The 20270-nt window shown below is 41.3% G+C and overlaps 1 protein-coding gene across 8 annotated transcripts in view; it reads right to left on the reverse strand.

Moving 5' to 3' along the window:
* Atp9b (ATPase phospholipid transporting 9B) overlaps window positions 1-20270 on the reverse strand; it is a 305926-nt gene that overhangs the window by 18209 nt on the left and 267447 nt on the right. For 7 of the 8 annotated variants that reach the window (XM_087188815.1, XM_087188837.1, XM_087188832.1 and 4 more), the window contains 7 exons: window positions 15006-15104; window positions 13348-13437; window positions 10872-11016; window positions 10560-10624; window positions 9235-9390; window positions 8950-9014; window positions 50-158 (listed from right to left, as the gene is read on the reverse strand). In XM_087188815.1, the coding sequence (XP_087044941.1) occupies window positions 50-158; window positions 8950-9014; window positions 9235-9390; window positions 10560-10624; window positions 10872-11016; window positions 13348-13437; window positions 15006-15104 (729 nt within the window). The remainder of the gene's footprint in view (window positions 1-49; window positions 159-8949; window positions 9015-9234; window positions 9391-10559; window positions 10625-10871; window positions 11017-13347; window positions 13438-15005; window positions 15105-20270) is intronic. The other variant, XM_087188843.1, reaches the window with a different exon arrangement.

Raw genomic sequence — 20270 nt, forward strand, 5'->3', positions numbered from 1 at the left:
CGGCAGGATGTGTGCTGTTGCTGGACAGAGGTCTGTCATGCAGTCATACCTTGGTGAGGTCCTTGTACAGCTCCGGGTACAGAATTGCCATTTCTGGCTTCACATCTTGGTCCAACACTAAAGAGAACACTGGGAACATGGTGTAGATAGTTGCATACCTCAGAAACCAAGAAGAACATTAAGTCAGTCTGACAGATGTTTATGGTACAACTATGAACACATCTGAGGAATTAAAGATGTGTCACAGTTTCCTGAACTTGAATGCTTTTATATTAACTGCTTAGTTCTCCTTAACTAAAAGGGAGCTGAAAACACTCCTATTCTGCAATTCACAGGGTGCCCAAAAAACCCACAGCCAGGGCCAGAGATTTAGCTCAGTGGCACCGCACCTGCCTTGCAAGCGCAAGGTCCTGAGTTCGATTCCTCAGTACCAAAAAACACAAAACAAAACAAAAAATCCTCACCGCCAATCCCAACACTATGTAGTACTTGATCTTCCTTCACATGATCCATATATGCAGGGCATATATGCAGAGCATGAACCTTGGCCAGAATGGCTAGCACTCAATATAATCTGAGTCTGTTCAATTCCTTCAGACAGGGATAGTTTTAGGTGCATCGCTGTACAGAAACCAATACATGGTCTTTCTATTTTCAAGTCCTTACACTTGTCAACAAAAACAATGATGTGCATGCAGGCTGGTCAAAATGTGAGACACACCAAGTTTCTGGGAGCTACCTAACCCAAGTTCAGTCACAAATTGCGAGAACGCACTTATCTGAGCCACTCAGAGGCCAAATTCACATTTCAGAAACAGAAACTCTTTACAAGGGAACTCTTGCACATTAACTCAGACCTACCCTTCTTTCCCTAAACTGCCTACCAAGTGTCCAAACTGGAAAACTGTGCGATAGCCCACTTTTTAAGCTCAAGTCCAGTTATTTGGTGTGTTACTATCTTCAAAGTAGAAAAAAACTGTGAAGTAAAAAGAAATCTCACCCCTGGGGTTTTGGGAACATTACCACCTAACATCTAACATGAATAAAATTATATTTAAAACGAAGAATGTTAAAATAATATTTGTACTTTGTAGAGTGGATTAATTCACTTTAGTTTTTTAACCCATGAACTCCAGTTAATAAAGCCTAACTGTGTAACAAATGTGACAAAAGATTAAGGTTTTTATTTAGGCAGAAGGTTGATGTGTACTGGTGTAAATCAAGAGACAATTTACACATTGTATACTAGTGAGGCAACTGGATAAGCCCAGCGAAGTTTCTGGATAGTGCCCAGCCTAGAGGGATGGAAATCTTCATTTTGATAATCCCTGTGTGATTATATCACAGGCACATTATGAAAAGTAGAACATGTAAAAGGAAATCACTGGTACTCTAGGGATAACCAGCGATAATCCCAGAGATAACCAGACATAACAACTGTTAAGATTTTGATATGTTGCTTCTGTTTTTAAATTTAACATTTCTTGTACGCTTTTCCTATTGTGGAAAGCTTGGTTGTTTCTAAGTATTCACTGGTACGAATAACATCAAGGTAATAAATATCCTTGCTTAGAATTTTCAGTATATCTATTTACGCAGGATACTTCCTCAAAAGTGGAATTACTAAGCCAAAGTGTCTATAGTTTCTACCAACATACACATCCACCAGAAGTGTTTAAGAAAAGGAACATTGCTAGGTATGGTGGCACACACCTGTTCAGATCCCAGCACTCTGCAGGCTGAGGTGGGAAGATCACTCTTGAGTTTGAGGCTAGCCTGGGCTACACAGTGAGTTCAAAGCCAGCCTGAACTACATAGCAAGATCCTGTCAAGTCAAAACCAAACCAAACCAAACCAAACCAAAACACCAAAAAGAATAGGAATGTTCACCCTAGCCAGGTAAGCGTATGTTTGTTGGAATTTTTTGAGTACTCAAACAGTGAGGAAAATAAGGGGGAAAGACATAGGAAAGAAGGTAGAAGGTGTGAGGTAAGCTCCACAAACACATATACAAACATACTGGGAAAGGACAGATGTGGCATATAACTTCTCATTATTGGCAGAAATCTGAATGGTTATACCCACAGCCAAACAGGAAAAAAACATCTCTGTGATCGAAGTAGCTTGACCTGGACCTGGAGTGGCCCGGTCCCCAGGATGCTGACAGCTGGATGGCATGGTGCACTGAGAAGAAAGAGGAGTGAGAGACGGGGTTCTTGGAACGTGATTTTCAGGCTGGGATAATGAACAGAATAGAAACACGGGGATGAGGGAAGTGCTGGAGACCATGAAACATGAAAACCATCCGGACAACCAATGGCTTGGAGGATCCTTTTGTGGCAAAACTGAGCTTTGTCCTTGACCTCTCCAGTCATTCAGTGGATGTGTTATGGGGTGACCCTGGAAAGAAGGCGCATTAGGAAAGGGCTAGAACCTCTGGAGGATGGGTGCTAGAACTACCCCTTGACTCTGCTTTCCCTTCTTGCTTTCTTCACCCTCACAATTCCAATTTACAAGGAACACACTGTTCTCTTTCTTTCCCCGGCATTTCTTCTTCCACTCAGTGCAGTCTAGTTGCTCTGCTACAAATCCACAGATCACACACTCATTTGAGCCAACTAATAATGTTCATGCACATAAGGTAAATGGAAGTTGTATATATTTTCAATCATGTCAAATATTTAAATAAATTTTGAGCTGTATGGAAGAATGCCTGACAAATGAATACTAGCATTCTTGCTGGATTAGAGGCTAAAATCCATGTTCCTCAGCACAGGTAGAAAGAGGCCTTTCATGACCCCACTAACTCTTCTATATACCTCACTGCACTTGATAACCCCACTCAACAGATTTTTCACATAAGCATTTTGCCTAAACTGTATCTTCTCCCCACATGCCTCTACATATCTTGTCTTTTGTTTTGATTTGAGATCAGGTCTCCCTGTATAGTCCAGGCTGCCCTGGAATTTATAATCCTCCTTCCTCAGGCTGAGATTATAGGCATGTACAACTATACCTATGCCTCCTTACTTCTTTTTAAACTCAATGATTTCTATTCCTCCATAAATTTTCAGATTAGAAGTTATCTCCATCGAAGGTTATTCCTGATCTCCTATTCACTCCCAGCCTAACTCTATAAGGCGCCCTTGTAAGTCCTCTCATGACATTATTTTTAAGTTCTTCTGCTGCATTTACACTTTGTCCTCTACTAGTCTGTTAATGTGTTTCTCCTCAAAGAGGTTCTAAATTCCCTAAGGACCTAGATCATCTTAAGACTCCAAGACAATAAGACTTAAGACTTAAAACAATAAAAGAAGGGAAGCAACCTCCAGGACATTTGTGCTTCTGCCAACAAGAAGAGTATTCTTTAGGCTGCATAATGTGTGTACAGAACATTCTGGAGGCCAGGGCGGAGGCTCTTGTGATCTTCTATCCCTTTTCCCTCTTTTAGTATAACTTGGTTCTTCTATTGCCATAGTAATTAACAGTCACAGAACACAGAGTTATGTATTCTCTTGGCCATGGAGACCTAAACGTGCAAGGATTACATTTCCTGATCACACCTCAGATGTTGAGAGCTCACTTCTTTTAGGTGAGCAGCCATCAGGGCAGACTAGGAATATGTGTGAGAGTGTGTGTGTGGTACCCACATGCTCTTCCACGCCCACTCAACAGCTTGAGTATCATGGGAAAAGATGGACTAAATATGTCTTTTTTTTTTTTTTTGGTACCAGGGATCGAACTTGGAACAGTATGTCATTTTTTACATGACATGATCACGTAAATAGATATGTTTTCTGGAAAGCAATTTGGTAGGGACTATCATAAGACTCCAGTATATCTGTGAACTTATATCCATAGATTCTATGTATAAAAATATGACAAGAAACATGGCCAGAAATTTACAGATAAACGAATGGTTTGCTGTAGATTTTTATTTATACCTAATGGTTGCTCATAGGACAACTGTTAATAGTGGTAATATTCTAATAGTCATTTAACATCTAACCTAATGGTCATTAATACGTGATAAATGAACAGCCATTAATAAGAGAGTAGCTAAGAATCACTAAGTAGACATGTAGGATTACCGTAGGCTGTGCCATAAAACTTAATAATCTCAGTGTCTCTTGCTGTAACGTCCCCATATATATGAATATTTGACATATATGTGTATATAATATTTGTACATGCATATATGTATATTAAAGTAAAGGCAAAGATTAAAAATCCATCAAATTGCTTCATTAATGGTTATCCTTGTCTTTGGATGGTGAGATCAAAGGCATAACTGTTTTCATCTTTATACTCTCCCGAGGTTTTCAAATTACATGTAACATTTTCTTTTATGATACAAGTTCTTTCAACTCTCATAAGACAAAGGATTAGAGGAATCCAGTCATGTTTGGTAGAGAGGATTATTACACAATAATACAAGATTTTCAAGAATAAGAACTGTCTCTTCTGGCCTCCTAGAAAAGGGGTTTATAGGATGTACTTTTATCTGAATGAGATAATTCAGAATAGAAAAAGGGAATGGGGGGCCGAGGATTTAGCTCAGTGGAGACACTGCCTGCCTCTCAAGGTCCTGAGTTCAATCCCCACTACAAAAAACAAAAAACAGAAAAAGGGAATGGGCCATTTTCTTGCTTAAGTACATGACTCTGTCCTTATCCCTAACATCTTTTCTTAAAGTTTTCGTCTGAAGTCTCTCAGGATTTTGAGACTGAAGGCTCAGCCATATAATTTCATGGTATCCTTAATTTTCTGCAGTGACTCCTCAGACTCAGAGGAGTCCTATTCAGAACACAATTCCGAGGAAAGCCTCTGTGTGGGTGCTCTCCCTTCGTCCCACATCTTTCCCAGAGACCACAATCTCCTTCAAAGGTTATACCTACCTGTCACTATGAGACTATAACCTGGTATGAAGAATGGGTAGTGGGCTGGTCAGCCAGAGGGAACAGAAACTATAAGATGATTCATAGACAGGAAAGCTCAAATCCAGGACTACTCAAATCACACTTGCAAACCAAGTACTGGCTTGGTCCAGGATCATGAAGACTCTGAAAATGAAGACTCAATAGCTTATCAGAGTGTCACTGGAAACAACCAGCAGATGGACAAGAGTGGAGAAAAAAGAAGATAACTCACTACCCAGTAGATTGGCCAGAAATATTGCTTGAGTCATTTCTAGGAAACGAAGAAGATGATCAAGAAAACAAAATAGAGGACAATGAAAATCAGAAGGACAAGGAAGGAATTCAGGAAAATGAGGGAAATCAAGGTCCTGATGAACAAATTCAGAAATATGACAAACATGATGACTTTGTCTTCTCTGAATGCACTGAGATGAAAAGAGGACAATTAACATCAGAAGGACAAGGAAGAAATTCAGACAAATGATGAAGAAAATCAAGAATCTGACGAATGAATTAAGAAATAAGACAAAGACGATGGCCTTCTCTCAAACCCACTCAGAAAGATTTCCAGCTGGGTAGTAGCTCCCCTCCACATTCAGCTCAGGTCACTCGTGATACATGTCAAGATGTGCCCAAGTGCACTGCAAACCACAGGAAAATAAAGATGTTATTCAAGTCCCAGAGAGGCCTCCAATGCTCAAGGAACATGAACTTGCTGAGGTGAGCACAGAGATACCTCGGAGGAGAGGAGGGGCCAGGCCTGGTAGAGGCACTAGTTTGGACAGCATTGGGGCATTACTACCTTCTGTGAAGCAGGGCAGGATGCTGGGTATCTGGCATTGACCGGCAGGGGGAGAGAGAAGGATGACAGCAAGAAAGGAGTCAAGGAGGAGATGTAGAGAAAATACCAAGGAGTGCTGAGGGAGATGGAGGGTAGAAACAAACGGGCTAATCATCATACCAGAGGAAAAAAAGAAAGTTCTTTTTCTAAAGGTCTCCGAGTTTCAGTATTAATGAGTTTTGAAACTGGCCATTTATAGTTGGGCTACTTCTAGTAAAAGGGATTGAGTTCCATACATGAGTAAATACTGACTCCATTGCTGGGATATTACATTTATTTAACTCATCCTCCTTTTCTTGACAGAATTAAAGGAAGAGACCAACAGCCAAAAAAACAAGCATGAAGGTGTCCTCATCAGTGCAGTCAGAGGAGAAGGAGGAGGACACCAAAAGCACAACTTGAGGCAGGCCATCTGCTGGATCAGGAAGAGGGTCCTCTCTGGTCCTGGCAGCTGAGTGATGGTCAGCAAGCCACCAGCAACCCCACCAAAAAAATAAGTCTTCTTTTTTTTGGTACTGGGGATCGAACTCAGGAACTTGTGTTTGCAAGGCATGCGGTGGAACCACTGAGCTAAATCCCCGGCCCCAAGAAGTCTTCTTATCTGTGACATAATTCAATCTCAAGAAACCTTCACAGAATTAGCATAACCTGAATCCCTAGATTTTTAAACAGTTTTAAAGCTCCAGCTCTACAATTTCCATAGGTTTATTTTTTCCTCCATAAGGTAAAATGTTCTTGTTCTCTAGGTCTACCTCTTTTGACATATCTTATTGATACAGGCTGAAAGTAGGTATGTTGTATAGAGGACTGAAATTCATTTTTAGGAAATTTCATGTAGCACAATGCTACCTAAACATAAGGCATCCTTCTTTTCTCTTTTACTCCTTCTTCCTGGATTTTATTAAATTTTATTGACTTTACCATTTTATATATTTTGTTCTGTTTTGTTATTAACTCACATCACCATGTTGAGAAGGCAGTAGCACACCATCAGACTCCCACCAGGGTGGTGTGCTCTGGAGTAAACTTCTAGGGCCTGAGCAAGTGGTAGTGCAGATCCAGTCACTTGGGAAGTTAATCCTCGCTGACAGTGTTTCGGATGTGTAGAAAGCAATTCTTATGGTCCTCGGGAACCATGTATGTTAGTGACTCCTCACTGTCTTGACTCAGTTACTGGCAGGGACAGGGACAGGCTGTTTCCAGAGGGCACAGAGGGGACACTAGGGGTCAGCCCTGGATGCCTGCCCTTGGAGCTTGTGGGGATGGTGCTAACACTGTGGTTTGGTATGCCAGAGAACTCAGCTGGCTAGTGTGGCCCAAATCACGACATCCTCCTGGCCTGGATTTTGATGCCATCAGTAAACAGTAGCATATTCTTTAAGCCACAAATGCTTTCAGGGAGTTGAATCCTTTTAAAAATAAAATTTTCTTACTGAACTTTTAACGTTAAGATCATTGCAGACTCCCATGTAGTTAACAGTGTTAACACAGAGATCCCTGGCACACTTTACTCTGCAAAGCCAGAGAACAGTCTCACCAGCAGCATGCTGACACACAGTCCTGACACAGAACACCTGCCGCCTCTCACAGCATGCCTCTACCTCTACCCACCTCCTTGTTCACCCCAACATGCCCAATTACTTTATTTCTGTCATTTTGGGACAGTACTTAACCTTTGAGCACATTTTCCAAAGCCACAGTGGAGGCAGTATGTACACCCAGGTCAGAGATATGAGGCCTTCTTTTCCTTAATTATATCATAGTGTGGTCAGTAGACTAATGGCCCCCCCAGATGTCCACATTATCCTCTTCATCATCACTGAATGTGATACTTTATGTGTTTAAGCCAAGGACACAGAGATGGGAGGTTATTCTCATTATCCGGGCAGGCCTGACCTAACTAACCACATGGATCCCTAAAAAAGGCCCACTGTGCTATAGAGGGACGCACCACCATGGAAGAATGGCCAGAGAGAGTGCTTCTGTTTTGAGTTTGGGAGATTAGGGGAGATGAGGCAGGAGTCCTTGGAATGAGAGGAGGCATCCCCTACTGATTCTGGCATGGGAAGCAGATGACTTGGGGACCTCACCTCTAACAATCTAGCACAAGCACAAACTGCTATTCCCTTGTATCATGCTAACTTTATTAGGAATTCTGGGAATTCAAAGGCCTGTCAGGCAAGATGGCATTTAGAAAGCACTTTTAAGAGCCCACAGGGGACAAAACCCATGTGTCTATCCTGTGTGTGGCTCATGGGGGAGCTCATGGAATGGAGAAGGGTGCTGGCATAAACAGGCAGGAAGGGAGCAAGCTAAGCCAGCCAGTTTTGATTCTGGGCTGGGTCTTGACTCATGAGCATGCTACTGAACTTTCTGGGTCCCTCTTACTCTTCTCACATGCAGAACAGAATGAGATGAGGATGAATGAGTGCCAGCAGTATCAAGGTTAGCAGTTGTGACCACTATTTTCTTTATTTCTCTATTCACAGGATGGAGCCCTGGCTGAAGTGAGTGACAAGCTCCGCAGACTGTAGGAGGGGATCAGCAGAGGCCTGGGCACACACTAACAGTTACATCAATATCTCTAGGCATAACCATAAAGAATGAGGAAAGGAGAAATTGTAATTTATTCACATTTCAGAGGAAATTTCTGTTTCTCAGATTTGGTAGGCAAGATGAGCTTAGTTTTAATTATAACTCCAAATTATAACCTGTCCAAGATAGTTCAGTGGCATTGAATGTGAGGTCTCACTGCTGCCAGGGACAAAATCTGGTAACTCTTTTGGAATAGGTCACATCTCCCCAAATTTAAGGGGGCATCCTGGTACTTTCTTCCCTTTCTGTTTCCTGGCTGATGGATGGTCACAATGAAGCACTGATCCAACAGCAAGAGGGCAAACTTGAGCAGCTGGCACTTGCTCACTCTACCCCTGCTAATAGCAATGATGAACGCATGTGCTGGCCCCTTGACTCTGTCCCTCTTGTTACACTTGGGGCCCTAAATCTCAGAACCAACTTAGTTCCTGACACAAATTATGCTTCATGAAAACAAAATCTAATGAAAAACTTCACATAACACTCTGTAAGGAGTTACTCAGAATATTACTCAATATTGCATACATAGTTTTCAAAGTAAGAGTTCTCCCACTGTGATGCTACAAGACATTGTGAACACTGAACTGCACTTACCCCACCATGAGGAATCCCTGGTACAGGGGGACAGATGCAAAGTAGAACACTGAAGAAAATACAGCCTTAAAAAAGACACAACACCATAAATTAAAAATACAATCACCATTAGTCACAATTATATCATTTGCATGCAGCTTCTCCAGAGGGTCTTACTATTAACATCTAATAAAAATATAATGACATTCAATGAAGGTGAATGTCCAGTCTCCCATGACACTGCCAAGCTTTTCTAAAACGCCATTGTCCTCTGAAGGTAATCCCAGGCACAAGGGACTTAAATACCTGCATGGTGGAGATAATGAGACCCCGGTGCATGACAAACTGGCCGAGAGCTGCAGACCTCTTATAGCTGTTCCGCCCGTGCACCATAAGCAGCCTGCCGATGTGTCTGAACTGTGTGATGGAAAAGTCTGCTGCCAGTGAGGCCTGCTTCCCCTCCTGAGTAGAAACATAAAGGTGCCTCTGCAAAACACTGTATGTTGTGAATCACATACTCCAAGATCCGAATTTTAGAACTAGGACTAAATTAAAAGGAGTCTGCAGGTCTTTCTGTGTGGCACTGGAACATATGGCATGGAACATATGGACATATGGCATGTCCCATGGTGACAGTGCAGCATGATTTAGAGACCCTTACAAGAGCCGGTACTAGTGCCTGCACACTTGCCCAAAAGCACCTGCATGTGGAGATCAAAGGGGTTTGCTCCCAAGTTCTTGAGAAGAATTCAACTTCAGTAATCTAGTGGTAGCACAGAAATTAAGAAAAAAGGTGGAGCAATGGCACTAGCCATAGGGAACACCACCCCCACCCCAAACCTTGTGATCTTGGGCCTCTTCAAGACTATCCTTTAACCCTCAGTTATATCAAATTAAAAAAAAAAACTTCTATCTAACAAAGTTGCTGTAAAGCACTACAAAATAAAACAGCAAAAGAAACAGTCAAATTGGAGTTGAACTGATTTTATAGGTCTTGCTGTGTATGTAACTATTTAGATAACTGTAGGGAGAGCAATTAAAGTTGACTCAAAGATAAACCTCAACCATGGTTTGGTTGGCCAGGAGACAGAAACACTTATGCAGAAGAAACACCTGGCATATAAAGCAGGAGAGAGAAGCTGAAGAACTATGGAAGGCCAAGAAGGGTAGAAGGGGCTCTGGGATACTCCATTGAATCCTAAGCATAGGTGACTTAAGAGAACAGATTCCTCAGGCCACTCTAAGAATAAGGAAGACACCAAGGGGTTATGGCACTAGTATACTTGGTATTAATCTGCATTTCACAGGCACCCAGCCACAGAGTTAAGAAAAGAAGGGAGGGAAGCTGGTCTATTTATCTCTCACCCAATTATGTGGCTCAGGCCTGGACAGACCAGGCTGTTATATATGTGCACACTAAATATGTGCTGAAAAGATGTAGGACCAACATGTATTGATGTCAAATGTGCTAAACGAATGTGTGCTGACCAAGTATGTGAGGTGCTGACCAAGTACGTGAGGTGCTGACCAAGTATGTGCTACATGCTCACTATATGTTGACTATATACTGACCACGTGCTGACCCAGTGTACACTATGTGTTGAAGATGTGACACAAAAGAACAAAAATACCTTTCCTTCAATGCCAATCCCACAGTCTGCTGCCTGAATCATGCTCACATCATTTCCTCCATCACCTAAGACACACAAACACATGAGACATTAAATAAAACACCTATCCATTATCTCCCCCTCCAATTAGGGATTATTTAAAAAATTTCCAGTAATATAGATAAAAAGCAATCTAGTTTTAAAGATGGAACATTTCTGCCTGTAATGTCAAGAAGCCGATCACTCTTAAACTTTTACTATGAGGGACGCAGCACCCCCATCCTCCAACAGCTGGCTGTGGGTGTGGCTACCGATCCACCCAGGGGGGCTCACCGATAGCACAGGTGCGCTTCCCGGTATGCTGTCGCAGCAGTGTGACAATGTGGGCCTTCTGGGTGGGCGAGCAGCGGCAGCACACCACGGCGGGGCATTGGCAGGCCAGCTCCACAAGCTCATGCTCGTAGTACTTCAGACAGACCTAGAAGACAGAGCCACACATGAATCCACCTGCACCACCCATGCTATTCTAGGTTCAAGCTGCAGGGCCTCAGCAGAACTGTAGGGGAAAGCCAGTGGCCTGTCTCAAGTGTGAGCGGTGAGCTTTCATTTCCTGGGTCTCACCTGTGACTTCACTCTGAGTATCTTCTGGCTGACCCCGTCCTGGAGGCTGGGAGACATGAGGGCTCACAGCCCTGTGGAAGGAAGAGGGCAAGGCAGGGAAATACCAGCACATGGGGGGCCCTGGCGGGAAAGAGCACATCAGCTGCAGAACTGGAGGCTTTGGGCAAGGGCAGTGGATGACAGGGGAGAGCGTCTGGGACAGAGGCCAGACCCAGGCTCGGTGGTCACAGCCCGGGACGAGTGGAGTAGCCTGCCTGATGTGAATGAGAGGGTCCACATCTTCTGAGACAAGTGCTTAAGCCACTCTAGGAAGGCTTCCTATCGCATTGTTCTTAGGGTGATTTCAGCCTCTTCTTCCTGGCGAGTGGCTCATAAGGACGTTTTCTGATAGGAGATTTTAAATACACAGGCATTCGTCAAGGAGACAGCATTAGTTACTAATTCCCTACCTTGGTTGAGAAAACTAAAAATTCCAAAAAACTGCCCAAGGGGCATGGAGTCTACTCATTCTGTCAGTGACAGGAATCATCCCCAAGCATGAAGAGCGGGTATTGGAAATCCAAGTTCTCACACCAACATAGTACCGTGTTTATTTTTCCCCAGTTGCTGGCTCCATAACAACAGTACAGAGCACATAGCAAGCGCTTTACAAGAGAGGCTGTGAAAGTTCCCTGTTCTGCAGCAGTCCATGTGGAGTTAAACTGGTGCTGGTACTAGAGGTGCTTTTGCTAGTCTGTTTGAACAGGGCTTCTGGCTACCTCTGTTCTGTTGTTTTTCCTTCTGTTCTCAGTGGGGCAAAGAAGCCCCAAGCCACATTTGCAGAGCCCCTTTGGGACTTCCCAGAACTCATTCTCATACAACATGACTATTTTAGTTTCCTTTCCTTATTTTCTCTTTGCTTTAACTTTCTCATTTATACAATTTTTATTCTCATATGACATATGTATCTTTTATTAGTCCTCCCAACCTTTTTTGGAACATATCAGAATAGAAGAAAATAGAATTAATGCTATCTACCCATCACTGAACACTGATCCAACCAAAATTTAGGATTTAACTATATTGGGAGGACAACAGCAAGGACGGACAAGGAAGCCCTCATCTTGCATAGCACGAATTAAATAGACATTATCAAAAGTTTAAAAGAAACAACAAATGCTAAAATATGAGGCCCCAAACAGTGTCAGTGTGTCTCAAGGGAAAATAGTGGGGAGCCATAGTAGGACAGTATGGCTACTTCAACTGTGTAACTGTCAAACTCTGAAAAACAGACACGAACTAAGTGCAAGTAACAACCAATAAGGAGGTGACAGGAAAGTGCCCTTATCTGGGAAAGAGAACAAGGGACCTGTGGGGCCATTTCCTGGGGTGCCATGGGGAGATTGCTCCCGCAGGGCCCACATATTCCCTAACACAGTGACAGCTAAGGAACAAGTACCCTCTGTGCTCCAGGTGGGTGTGGGACAATGATGGCTGCCCTTCAACAGGTACCATGAAGTACAGGCTGATGGGGTCTGACGTTTTGGTGTGCTGCTCTGAGGAAGCAAGAGGCATATGAAGTCTGAGGTGACCAGGTCCAGAGCCCCATGAAAAGCTGTGTGGAGAGAGCACCCAGCCATGCATAAAGTGAGGAATGGAGCCACTTTCCTGCCCCAGGACTAGCCAACAGCCAGAACCAAGGCCCTCCTTGTTTCCCATGGTCCTGTTTTGGATCTTGCACAGTCTGAGGTACCTTAGGAGTTAAAAGAAGGACAGGATCTGACTAGAGAGAGCCATTTTTTTCTCCCTAACAGGCAGCTCTTGTGTGTCTCACATGTACTTGGAAGTGGTGGTTTGGATAAACTCAGAACACGAGTCCAATGGCCAGGGCTGCAAGGAGGATAGATCTGGTAACAGTGAGCGGGACCCAAGACTACCCTGGGTCAGCTGAAATCAATCAACCTCTGAACAGTAAGGGACAGGATTACTCAGACATAGCCAGGATATATCATCAGGCCTGATGGTTCAGCAGTTGCATATCACTGCCATGTCGGAGGAACTACCCAACACAGCAGACAGGCAAGGCTGCTTGATGAAGCTTCATTCAAGAAGCCCTGGTCCATGGACATGGACAGACACATGCTTGGTTAGCAATCAGTCTTATCTCATGAGACAGACAGACACATGGTGGGCTGGTGACCAACCTTACCTCTAGGGAGTCCCCAGATATGACCAGTGCACAATCATGCTTTCTTCTAAATGCATTCAGCTCCAAATGGGCCTCCCCTCGACTTGTTACCTCCATTAGAGAAGAAAAAAGTATCACAAATTAAAATAGCTTCTAAGTTAGAGCCACAAACCAGGAGGACATTATTTGAGGAACCACAGTAAGACCTTTCAAATAAAGTATCTAGAAGGTACATATGAAGTCCTATAGCAAGGTCCTTTCAAATTTCTTTTGCAGTACTCAGGTGACTATGTTTTCTGATTTGCAACAAAAGAAAGCAGGAAATTTATAGTATATAGGGCAATGAGAGCACCACACTCTTGAAATTGATATGAAAGGATGCCTACACACTCTCCTACAATGTGGGAGAGTTACTGACATTACAAATACATTCCTTTAAAATACAGCACCAATGACTGACAATTTTCTAGTACTTTCCATGAGATAATAATTTACTAATGTGACAGGTACAGCAGGTGGGTATAGGTGTGTAGTGTCTTGGAGAATTCATCTCATAAATCAGAATGTCAGGGTCCAAGGAAGTTGAGTTACTCATTACTGGACATCAGGTAAGTGACAGATTTATCTAAAATCAGGGTTTTATTTAAAGTGGTTTTTTTCATAATATGTAGAATGATACAAAATACTTTTATAAAATTGCTTCTGTTTGTCTCTGCCACAGGTTTCTATTTATCTCATTTAATTTTGGTTTAGCATCTAAAGGATTAAGCAATCTAAATGAGTAAAATTAAAGTCATAATCTTGAAATGTCATTAATTTTAGAATGAAAAACATACTGTTTCTGACATTCTTTCTGTGGAGATTTTACGGGTCATAAAAGAAATGATGTATTATAGGAGAGAAATAAAAGATTCATAAATTAATGTCAGACTCATCTTTAAATAGGTAGGTTTTATTGTGAAACATTTAATTTGTGGTGCTGTAACACTGAAAAGTCAACAAAAATTGATCGGAAGTTTTATCAGAAGCATTAATAATTTAACTGCAAATAGAAGTCTGCAGGGCCTAATTTGTGATTCTGATGCTTTAAAACAAAATACATTTACATGTAAATGACACTACACTCAAGTAGCCATTTCTATAGGTGGAAACACTACATTCAGACAGCCACAGTCACAGATGTCCGCTTACCCACCATCAATCAAGATCCAAGGAACTTTTGTTTTTCACTTGAATTAAACATAGCTATAACTAACACATACAGAAACGACAAATTTAGGTCATTTGTATTAATTTTCTTAGAGCTAATTAAGAAAAGCATTTAATCTGAAAATGACAGATTAAAAACATATTTCCACTTAATATTTAGAGCTTGTTTTAGAAAGTCTCTGGAGCAATTGTAATGTGTGAAACTAATAGAAAAATGTATTTTAAACCAATATATACTTTTATACATTGAATAAAAAGCCATAACAGTATGCCTATGTAAAAATAGTAATAAATAATATTAATGGTATATCAGTTAAAATGCTTTTAAAATTTACCAAAAAGCAACTTTTGATCACATTTTAACATGTATTTATAAGAAACATATAACCACATATATATTTTCATAAACCAATAGGTTTTAATTGTGAAAAAAAATTTAAAAATTAAATGTGATTTAGAAACATACTTACTGGTCTGAAAATATGAATGTCTTGTGTCCTAGACACCAAATGTGAACTTTTTGCAATGCAAGTAGCCGTCTCGAGTTTATCACCTGTTAGCATCCATATCTATAAAACAATTTAAACTGGTGAACTTCAACAACGCAACTCTACTTTAATTTCTTAAAAGTGTCCATTTTTTGAACAGACATTTGTACACTCATTATTAAGGCGAAGTTACCCAAGTGTCCACAGACAGATAAATGGATCAACAAAATGTGGTCATCCACACAATAGCATATTATTCAGCCTTAAAAAGGAAGGAAAAACATTTTTGAGGGGTTAGGACTGGGAACAGAACCCAGAAGCCTTTACAGTGAGCTACATCCCCAGACAGCCCTGTTTATTTTATTTTATTTATTTTTTAAATTTTGAGACAGGATTTTGCTAAGTCACTAAGCTGCCTAGGCTGGGCTAGAATGTGGGATCCTCCTGCCTCAGCCTTCTGAGTTGCTGAGATTATAGACATATGCCACCATACCCAGCAAGGAAGGAGATTCTAACACAATGTAGATGGATCTTGAAGACATTATGCTAAGTGAAATAAGATAGAAACAAAAGGAAAAATACTGCATAATTTCATTTGTCTGAGATACCCAGGAAAGTCAAATTCACAGAGCCAGAAAGTAGAATGAGGTTACTGGGGTTGGAGAAGGGAACAAAGTTTGGGAAGATGAAAAGTCTGGAGACAAAAAGTGGTTTGTAAACATTGAGAGTATACTTCATACAACAAACTATACACCTAAAAGTGATTAAAAGGGTAAATTCTGTTGTGTCTGTATTGACTTGTTTAGGTAAAACAGGTAAGACCAAAGTGAGGTTTAGATGCAGCAGCCGAGATCTGGAGGTACATGACTAAATCTAATGCAGATTCCTACAGATACCCAAAGGCAACATTTACATTCATACAGTCTTGACAAGGCAGCACACAGAGCTGGGAGAAACACAATGCCCTTTATTTCAACTTGCTGGTTTTTTCATGTGGAAAGTGACTTAAGCTCAAATGAGCAAATGGCCCATAGGTAGGTCAAAAGTTTTTTATATTGGCTAAAACATGTCAAACAGTGGTATTTTTACATTAAAAACTATACATACATGTGGGAAAGCTCTGGCCAGAGGAGTGCTTGAAATAAAGGTAAAGATGAAGGGACCTTGAAACAACAGTTCCCAGGCTCCTAGAAGGCATGGTTAATGATCAGAGCCAATGTGCAGAGGCAACAAACTAAGCAGAATCAATAATAAATTATTCTCAGAGATGTTTGCTCTGGCCATTGTGTTTCTCCTACCCTCTAGTAAGTTTCCTGCCTGTTAAGTTTGCTACAACTAGGCTGACATGTGTCAAGTAACAAGCCATTCCATTTCTTCCCTGTCTCCTGACCAAAACTCCTATATAAATGTTGCAAATGTTTTTCTTCTACATCTTTGTTCTCATGTCCTTGGGTTACAAAAGGCCAGGGGATTCTCAGATTAGCACTACTTTCCCTGAGACTTGAATCTCTGAATCAGGCCCTCTGGACCTCTCGGTGTTTGGACTAAGTGTCATCTCCAATCTTTCAGCTTCTGTGCTGCCATGGCTGCATGCTACAATACACACACGCATATATGTGTGTATAAATATCCCTAGACTAAAAGTAAAATATCAGGGCATTTAATATATAAAAAACTTTTTATTTATATGTTACATAATTTCAAAAAACCTTCAGAAATATTCTCATTATCTGAATTATTCAGACTTCTTATGTACCATACAGAAAGATACATTTTTTGGAAACAGAAAAAAAGTTACATGGTATACTATTTTTTCAGGTATACTGCACCTGTGGTTCTTCTCCAGTCTAAAGATTTGTGCTGTTTACTTCATACATTTATTTATTTATTTTTTGTACTGGGGATCAAACTCAGGACCTTGTACTTCCAAGACAGGCGGTGGCACCACTGAGCTAAATTCTGGCCCCTACTTCATACATTTTTATATTCCCTTTCTGGAACTAAAGGGATGAGACATTACTCTGACAAAGTGGAAAAGAACTGCCAAGCAACCTGTGGATCACTCAGGAGATGCACATGAGATCTAAGGTCTGGTCCTTTACACAAAAATCTTACACTGTTTAGCAAACAACTAATATATAGAGTCTGGCAAAAAAATATATACACACCTCAGTAGTCTGCCATACTAATTAGAAAGCTAAGGACCACCATTTCGAGCACCTCCTGTAATTGTAGAAGCCAAAGGTAACTTGTGGTGATCTCATGATGCCTCAATAAATTTAGTATTAAAATATTTATACAAGGTTTTCTTTTCCTGATGCATACATTTTTTTTTTTTTTGGCAGACTCTGTAGGTACCTGTATCAGTTAGGTTTCACTAGAGGAACAGATTCAATATAAAAAAAGATAGATAAAATATTTACAAAGTAGGTTTTCAATGGCTTCCTAAGGAGCCCAGGATGGAAGAATGCAAAGGGGCTGTGTGTGTGCTGGAGAGCTAGAGGAACCAGTCAAATGTCAAAGGCTTGGAGTTCATTGCAGTCTGGTGCAAGTCCGTATCAAAAAGCTGAAGGATCTGTGTTGAAAGGCTAAAGAGTCTGCACTGAAAACCTTAAGGGATTGGAGACAAATGCCCAAAGGCAATGGCAAAGATGAGTTTGTCCAAAGAAGCAAAAAGGAAGACTTCTTTCTTCTCCCCCTCTGTAACCCATCTAGGCTATAAGCCTATTGGCTAGTGCTACCACATCCATGGTAGGTCTTCCCTCCTCGGTTTAGGGTCTGTATGTCAGCCATCCACAGACACACCCAGAACCCTACTCCACTAATTCACTAGGTATTTCCTAATCTATGTAAGTTGACATCACCATTAACTGTCACAATCCACCCCTTGTCAACTTGACAACATAACCATTTACTTAAACCACATCTTAGTCTCAATACACAATAGCAAATTCATAATTATGCTCAATGTGATACAACTATCCTGCATACAAAAGAAAACGCACTAATTTCCTCCCCAGAATACAAGACAAAGTTTTTCTTTGGGTGATGCTTACTCTTCTAACATTTCACAACTTAAAAACATATAACATAGTTTTAACAGTACTTAAGAAATGATATTAAGTCTATGAACATTATGTTATGAAGGAAGAAAACAAAGATACCTGCTTAATATATGTCGACATGTACAAAAGCATATCAACAAAATACAGAAAAACAATTACAACCCTTGTTTCTTTAACTGGTCACACAGTCATATCTAGTATTTAGAACTACCTTCTTCTACTACCCCTTCTGTATTCCCTTGGCTTTCAGCAAGCACCTCGCAAAGTCTTGGTTCTTTTCCTGGTGGGATGACCCCTATCTTCACTCCTGAAGGTTCTGGGCCATTTGTTCTCCTGCCTGGACCGGGTTATTGTATTTTCCTAGTGACTTTAATAATACTAAGAAGTACCCTAAAGCACCTCCTGCACTCTAAATATACTCTTCCTTTCCTCCACTGTGGATTAATAGTTCAATTTCCCCTTGGTAGTCTGGATCAGTCACCACACCAACACTATAACAACCTTTTTGGCTTGTGTGCTCAGAGGCATGAGATAGCCTAAAATGAACAGGGGGAAGATTTCATTCCCAGTTCAATAGAATCATTGTGCTTCCTGGTCCAAGGAAGCACAAGTCGTGGGAACAGGAAGCAAAAATTTTGCTAGTGGATAACTAGGGATAATGTTGAGTGCTACCATTCCCATTTCCACCCCTTGATTCCTGGACCCATGAATCCTGGCTATGGGATAAACAGTATCAGAGAGTAGATGCTGAGTCAAAGCATATACAGCCTTCTATAGAACTTTGCTCCAGCCCTGCAAGCTATTGCCACCTGGCACTGTATTTTCATCTTCAAAAGGCCATCCTATCTTTCTATCAATCCAGCTGCTTCTGGATGGTGAACAACATGGTAAGGCCAGTGAATTTCATGAACATCAATCCATTTATTACTTCACTTCTTTGGCCATGAAATGTGTTCCCTGGTCATAGGCAATGCTGTGTGGAATACCATGAGGGTGGAAAAGACAATCTGTAAGTCCACAGATGACAGTTTTAGCAGAAGCATTATAATCAGCAAAGGCAAATCCATACCCAGAATAAGTGTTTATGCCAATAAGGAAAAAGCGCTGCCCCTTCCATGAAGTAGAGGTCCAATATAATCAACTTGCCACCAGGTAACAGACTACCCCGGGGAATGGCGCCATATCAAGGATTCAGAATTGGTCTCTGCTGCTGGTACACTGGCCATTCAGCAGTGGTTGTAATAAGATGAACCTTGGTGAATGGAAGTCTATGATGCTGAACCCATGCATAACCTCCATCCTTGCCACCATGGCCACTTTGTTCATTAGCTCATTGGGCAACTACAGAGATAGCTGAAGAAAAAGGCTGACTGCTACCAACAGAACAGGTCATCCTATCCACTTAATTAATATCCTCTTCTGCTAAGGTCACCTTTAAGTGAGCATTTACATGGGACATGAGTATCTCTATATCCTTCACCCATATGGAGAGGTCTGTCTACATGTCTCTTCCTCAAATATCTTTGTCACCAAAATTTTTCATTCATGTTTCTTCCATGTCCCTGACCATCCAGCCAGACCATTGATTAGAGCTCATGAATCAGTATATAGTTGCACATTTGGCCACTTCTTCCAAGTAAAATATACAAACAGGTGCATATCCCGAAGTTCTCCCTATTGTGAAGATTTATTTCCCTTCACCACTGTCCTTCAGGGATGTCCCAGAGAGAGACTATAGTGCTGAGGTTGTCCACTTTCCGGTGGTACCCACATAATGTGCAAGGCTATCTGTAAACAAGGGCCAGGGATTTAGCTCAGTGGTTCTGCCGCCTGCTTCACAAGTGCAAGGTCCTGAGTTTGATCCCTGGTACCCCAAAAAAAAAAAAAAAAAAAAAAAAAGACTATCTGTAAACAAAGCCCTAGTCTTCTTTTCCTCTGTCATACAGTCCATCCAAGGAGGCCAAAGGCGTATGATGGGGGACAGACTGGGGAAATGTATATGAGATCTAAGATCTTGTTTAAGTGTCCCTTCCAGCTTTGGAGGAGTATCTGGAGTCACATCAGGTATGATGTACATGCAGTAGAGGAGCTGGTCCTTTACACAAAATTCTTACACAATTTAGCAAAGAACTAATATAAATACCCAAACCTTTATAACAGGAATATTTACTACCTTAATATG

The sequence above is a fragment of the Heterocephalus glaber genome, unplaced genomic scaffold, assembly GCF_053883595.1.
Source record: "Heterocephalus glaber isolate CG9 unplaced genomic scaffold, H.glaber_assembly_v1.0 deba00000331, whole genome shotgun sequence".
Lineage (NCBI taxonomy): Eukaryota > Metazoa > Chordata > Mammalia > Rodentia > Bathyergidae > Heterocephalus > Heterocephalus glaber.